Source organism: Octopus bimaculoides, chromosome 2, assembly GCF_001194135.2.
Source record: "Octopus bimaculoides isolate UCB-OBI-ISO-001 chromosome 2, ASM119413v2, whole genome shotgun sequence".
Classification (NCBI taxonomy): domain Eukaryota; kingdom Metazoa; phylum Mollusca; class Cephalopoda; order Octopoda; family Octopodidae; genus Octopus; species Octopus bimaculoides.
This window is the reverse complement of record NC_068982.1, coordinates 132657550-132663952: the sequence shown is the minus strand read 5'-3', so window position 1 is coordinate 132663952 and position 6403 is coordinate 132657550. Positions and strand designations below refer to the sequence as shown.

General features: G+C 36.7%; 1 protein-coding gene across 1 annotated transcript in view; it reads left to right on the top strand.

Moving 5' to 3' along the window:
• Nucleotides 1-2151: 2151 nt before the first annotated feature.
• The window catches only part of LOC106867964 (uncharacterized), a 12350-nt gene continuing 8098 nt past the window's right edge, over nt 2152-6403 (top strand). The window contains exons 1-2 of the mRNA XM_014913046.2: nt 2152-2376; nt 3644-3806. Coding sequence (XP_014768532.1) covers nt 2218-2376; nt 3644-3806 — 322 coding nt within the window. The 5' untranslated portion in view covers nt 2152-2217. The remainder of the gene's footprint in view (nt 2377-3643; nt 3807-6403) is intronic.

Here is a 6403-nt window from a genome sequence, read left to right as displayed (position 1 = left end):
GATGTAGAAGGTCGTAGATAGTCGTGTCTTTAGTGGTCTAACAACTATGTTTCTATACCGAAGTGGGCATTGTAACAATCCGATAATAAAGAATTACAACAGTGGCGAGGAGGAATTAATAAACAAAGTTTTTTTTTGTGTGAATTTTATGGGGAAAAAAATCATAATATTATGGAAAATTTGTTAACTGTTATTATTGTTATTATTGAGTGAGAGAGCAGTGCATGCCATCAAAGTGACACTGGGGTAAAATATACGAAGCCCTGCATACCCATCATGACTACCTGTCTGATAAGGGTACACCAGGCACATGCATCACAACCATATGTGCGCGACATGGTGATCTCATATCAAGATAAACAGCACATGACCTCGCAGGTGGGGCCCAGTTAGAATTTTCTTCAGTGGAGTAGCCCATCCCACTCAAAAGGTTCCTGAATAAGGTTTGTTTAAGGATGTTGAGCAAAACACTTATGTTTCCAAAGGTGAATTATTCAAACCCCAAAGAATTCCTCTCAATACATGGCTATGAAGCTCTGCCACTATTTTTGCTCATGATCAGAGATGCACATACCGTCAGCCACCAAGGGACATGCTCAACTGGTTAAGGTCAAACAACTGACAAGCAAATCTGTGGTATTAAGCAGAATATTTGCTGTAGCCCATCTTTTATAGCAAGACAAAACAATGTATATGATAACACTTCCAATCAGTTTAGATCAGAAGCCAAGAGAGCCATTGCCTGGTACTGCATCCAGGCATTTATAATAATAATAATAATAAATATTATTATTATTACCATTATTATTATCATCATCATTATTATTATTAAGGTGGTGAGCTGACAGAATCTTTAGCAAGCTAGATGAAATATTTAGCAGAGCTTCCTCATTTCTTTCAATTTGTTGCTGCTTGGTTGTTATCATTGTTTCATAATTTCAAATTTCAAATTTTGACACAAAGCTAGCTAGTCAACAACAATCAACTTCAGTGTTTAACTTGCATCAAATTTACCTACTCTGAAGAGATGAAAAACACAGTTGGCCTTAGCAGAACTTGAACTTGAAGAGTAAATGTGCCAGGAGAAATGCTGCTATGTATTTTTGTCCAGTGTGTTAATGATTCTGCTAGCTCCTTGCCTTTCAATCCATATTCATAGTAAAAGTGTCATTCTTGAAATCTTTTTGAAAATTAAAACATTTAGGTGGAAACTATTTTTGTCTCTTATAAATATTTTAACAAAAGGTGTGTGTGTATGTGTGTGTGTAAAGAAAGAAGAATCTTCATCAAGTAATAAACCATCGAATGAATTTTGTGAGTTCAACAACTGAGGTTATCACGAAACATATTGAATCTCCGTGGCAAAAAGCCAATTCAAAGAATGCTAAAATATAAGGGATTTACCATTGCTATTTCGGAAAATATTTCCGAAGAAATCATTGAGAATGGAGCATATTGCTTAATCGTATTATTAATGATATCTTTTGCTGTATTAACTCTATTTAACTATATCTGTATTTGTATCGATAAATTATATTTACTATTTTAATTTACAAAATAATCAAGAATCATGATACAATTCCCTTGTTGTTACAATATTTTAACAATAATATACAGTAACTTCGTTCAGATTTCGAAAACTTTCTGGTTTTCGAGTGAGAGTCATCTCACTTCATTGGAAAATTTAATACATATTTCGGAACGTTTGACGTTCCGAATTATTTAGGGTAATATGTAAAGGGGAATAACTCTAACAGGACACTAATGTAAAGGAGCGTGTGATTGCGGGTGTATACGCGCAGACACGCACACAAACACACAGACACACACACACACACACACAAACACACACACACACACACACACATTGAAATATTAATCTACCCACTCGTTTTGACAAATAAACTTATGGATTCTTAGCCGACTATAATGTACAAACGCACAGACACGATTTATTCGACAAATATCTATTGCGTTGTAACAATGTTTAACTGCTTGTTAAGATTTATTTATATATTTATTCATATTTATTGTCACAGAAGTTGAGCAAAAGAAAGGCAGATAGATGGATAGAGGTGGTAGAGAGCGAAGTGTGTGTATGTTCATTGTTAGGATACGTAAGATAATCATAGAGTTGTGAGGGGGAATAACTCTAAAAGCCGTGAATAGTGTTTCTTATTTCTCAAGACAGAAGAGGGCTGTAGTGATGTCGAAAACATGAGGCCTGACCAGCACAAACAAAAAAAAAGTCAGCAATATAAAAAGAAACATGGAATTCCTACCAAAGGCAAAGAGCACAAAGAAAACAAAGGACAAGAACATGGAACAAAGAAAACGGAATCACACTTGAATCATCAGAAAGAAGATTTTACAAATGTAAGGAAAATATCTTGTATTACTAACGCTAAACAATGTATAGTTGCCGTGGAGTTAAATCCTGACCACCAGGTTATATAGCCATCTATTTTCATTTTATGTTATTGAGCAGGAAGAATCGTTAGAGTGTCGGGGAAATGCTTTGTGTTTATTATCAGGTTCTTTATGTTCTGGGTTCAAATTCCGTTGGGGTCGGCTTTGACTCTCATTCTATAGGGTACGATTAAATATCGATCAGATACTGAGGATGATTGAAACGACTAACCCTTTCCCCTTTTCTATAAGAACGTGGGACAAAATGCTTTGTGAAAACATCTTTTGTGTTTAGATGCCACCGAAGTTATGTTTTTCATACTTACGTTGGTCTTCAAACTAAAAGTAGCATCCTAGTACTTGGGTCGGTTTAATCGATTATTCTCTCTTCCAAATTTGAGGCTTTGTTAGAAATCAATATCGTTTCCTCTTGACAAATTTGAGACCATGTATCTACGCAGGAAATTTTTTGGTGGCCTGAAAGTTGTGACGTCTCCTGTTGCTTAGCAGTATTTCGTCTGTCTTTACGTTCTGAGTTCAAATTCCGCCGAGGTCGACTTTGCGGTTCATCTTTTAGGTGTCGATAAATTAAGTACCAGTTGCGTTCTGAGATCGACCTAATCGACTGGCCGCCTCCCCAAAAATTTCGGGCCTTGTGCCTAGAGTAGAAAAGGGTGATCTCAACACACTAGAAAAGAATATTGTTATATGGGCAGTTTATTTTCCTTTTTCGTTCAACAAAAATGTTTTAAATACTTTTAGGTTTTGTTGATGGCAGTGACGAAAGCGTTAAAAATCTGCGTGTTTGACCAGATCGACTTAATTTTTCAACCTTCCGTTTTCCATAAATGAAGTACTTGTCTTTTTAAAGTGTTTTGTATGTAGGACCCCTCCATAAAGGGCCTATTTTAATCGTTGTGCTTAACTGTTGAGTACGAAAATATAACTTTCCTTTTATCAATTTCTGATGTAAGTGTAACTGGTTATATTGTGGTTTAGGGAGATGAAACTTATATTACTTGTAAAATGTTTTCGGAACAACATTTTTATAATTTTGGAAGAGTGATGGGACACAATTAAATTGGATAATGCTTCCAGATTTGAAGAATTTCACAGCATCAGATTAATAAAAATGATATTAAATATAAAACCTTAGTTGATATGTATTTTCTTAATCATTTGACTGCAAAGTTTCAGATCCTTAAATAAGAATATTAATGATCCATTATTCCAGGTGAGTGATTCTGAAGAATTTGACAGTGTTTCTAAGCCTTTATTTCGACGGAGAAAACTTGCCAGTAATTGGGATCGTTATGCTCCTTTACCACCAGAAGATGAAGATGATGTGAAACCCCAGCAGATTGGTGTTGACTTTGTCAGCTTGCTCAGTCAAACAGGTATTGTTGATAATAATATTAATGATAATTCTTTCTAATTTTAGCACAAGGTTAGCAATTTTGAGGGGAGAGAGAAGTCAATTTCATCAACCCCAGTGTTCAACTGGTACCTATTCTGGTCAACTCTGAAATGATGAAAGCCAGATTCATCCTCAGTGGAATTTGGACACAAAATGTGTGTGTGTGTGTGTTCAGTACATGTTCACTTTCAATACAGGCATGGGTTGAGCGGGTTTTCCTCTTTCAAGTCAGCTATTTGGAATTACTGCCCTTCTTAGATGAGTGAGATGGCCATATCTTGCATCATCATCACTATTTCTACTTCCATTTTTCATCCTCGCTTGAGTCAGAATTTTTAATGACCAGATACCCTTCCTGTCGCCAACCCTCACCTGTTTCCAAGTAAGCTAATACTTTCCTTTGGCTTGACATGTTTTCACTGTAAATTGAAAATGAATGCTTGTTTGATGGCAACATTCACATGTAATATCAAGACAATGACATACATACACACTCATAAATACACATATTTCGTCTGTCAAGTTCATTCACAAAGCTTTGATCAGCCTGAAGTTATAGGAGAAGACACTTGCCTCACAGCGGGTCTGAACCTGAAACCTTGGGTTGGAAATTGAATTAACTACCCAGTTACATCTGCAACATCATCTTTGTTTAATGTTCATCTTTTATGCTGGCATGGATTGGAGAGTTTGACAGAATCCTACAAGCCACAGGACTGCTTTCGGCTCCAAACTAATATGCATGGTTTCTATGACTGGATGCCGTTCCTAATGCTAACCATTTTACAGAGTCTACTGGATGTTTAAGGTCTCCAAGTATCTCACAAGAGAAAGAGAAAGACCCCTCAACTGAAGAAGGTTGTAGTAGAGAGATGGCTTTATGCCTGATGTTGACCGACTGAAGTGTGATAGAAAGACAGATATAGGTATCTTGCTATGGCTAATCCACATTATATAAAAGTGGATGGGAGTAGCTGGAAGGAAGACAATAATGAAATGTGAGAGTATATTCTCAAGATTCAAAGTATATGTTTAATGATAGTACTTTTGTTATAAACAAAAAAGTGAATACTCAATACTAAGTAGTTACCTTTAGGCTTTCTTCTAATCCTAAAGACTGTCTATAACACGAAACTCCAAGAGTTGTTGTTGTGTAGGTTAGGTCTCATTACATGGTCTTATGGGTAGTTGGTCAAATAACAAGATGTGGCATGTGATCTCATGTTTCCAGTTATGTCATATCTTACTGAGAGCCCTATTGCACATCCAATACATACTGCGCACTCTAACATGCAATGATGAATTGTATGTGGTACAGTGTAATAACCTGGATTTATTGAACTCTCTCTATTGTCCGATTTTTTTCTGGTGGTGGTCATACCAGAGAGGGGCAAGGTGGATTTGTCAGTGCACAACCTATTAGTGCAGCACTGATTAGAGTAGGTGAGGCTATTAATGTTGTAGCTATTCTGTATGGATGTGTATCTTATGCTTATCCAAGCTGAGTGACAGAAATAGTATTTTTAGGATGTTGTAGTTCTGAGGTGTTGTGTAGGTCTCTGAATGTTTAGTAACAAGGAGTGATGGAGCTGAAGCTTTCTGTGGCAATAAACTATACTTTTTGCATGTCCAAGTATTCTTCCATTTTTTTAATATTCTGATTGTGTAAGTGATTTACTGGTGTGGTTGTCAGTATGCCACATGCTATGGTGTATAGTGAATTGTTTTGAGTTCTTTCTAGTCACAGAAGAACAACCTGAATCACAAAAAAGACACAGCATATCCTGACTGTCACACTACCACACACAGTAAACTACTGTATGTGGTTGTCAATTAGGCTAGAAGTAGAGGCATAATATATCTGGAGCACTTGATTTATGGGTTGCCTTTGTTTACAACTGGTGACTTAAATATCATAATTCTGCATGGTAGGAATTGATCAAGGCTCTACAACAATAAAGACTTGTGTTGATTAAATGATGATGATGTTTCATGAACTGATGTTGTTGTCTATTGAGGTAGCTATCATTATTGTCATCATCATCCAGCTGTCCTTACTATGATAAGATGCCTAAAAATCCTCTCTGGTAAAAGTCAGACTGATATATAATTAACTACTGATTACTGGTTGCTTACTCTCGAATCAGCACTAATAGAATAGACCTATTATCAAAAGCATTTCAGTCATGACCATTCCATCCTGTCTTTTTACTTTTAGACATCACACACCCACGGTTACATTATCCAATATCACCTTCATTTTAAGATGGCAGGGTACGATTTGAGAAAGATTTGGTTGCTATTTCTAGCAGATTGAGTGTAGAGACTTCCTTTCCCTTCTTTCATCATCATCATCATCATCATCGTTTAACGTCCGCTTTCCATGCTAGCATGGGTTGGACGATTTGACTGAGGACTGGTGAAACCGGATGGCAACACCAGGCTCCAGTCTAATTTGGCAGAGTTTCTACAGCTGGATGCCCTTCCTAACGCCAACCACTCAGAGAGTGTAGTGGGTGCTTTTACGTATCACCCGCACGAAAACGGCCACGCTCGAAATGGTGTCTTTTATGTGCC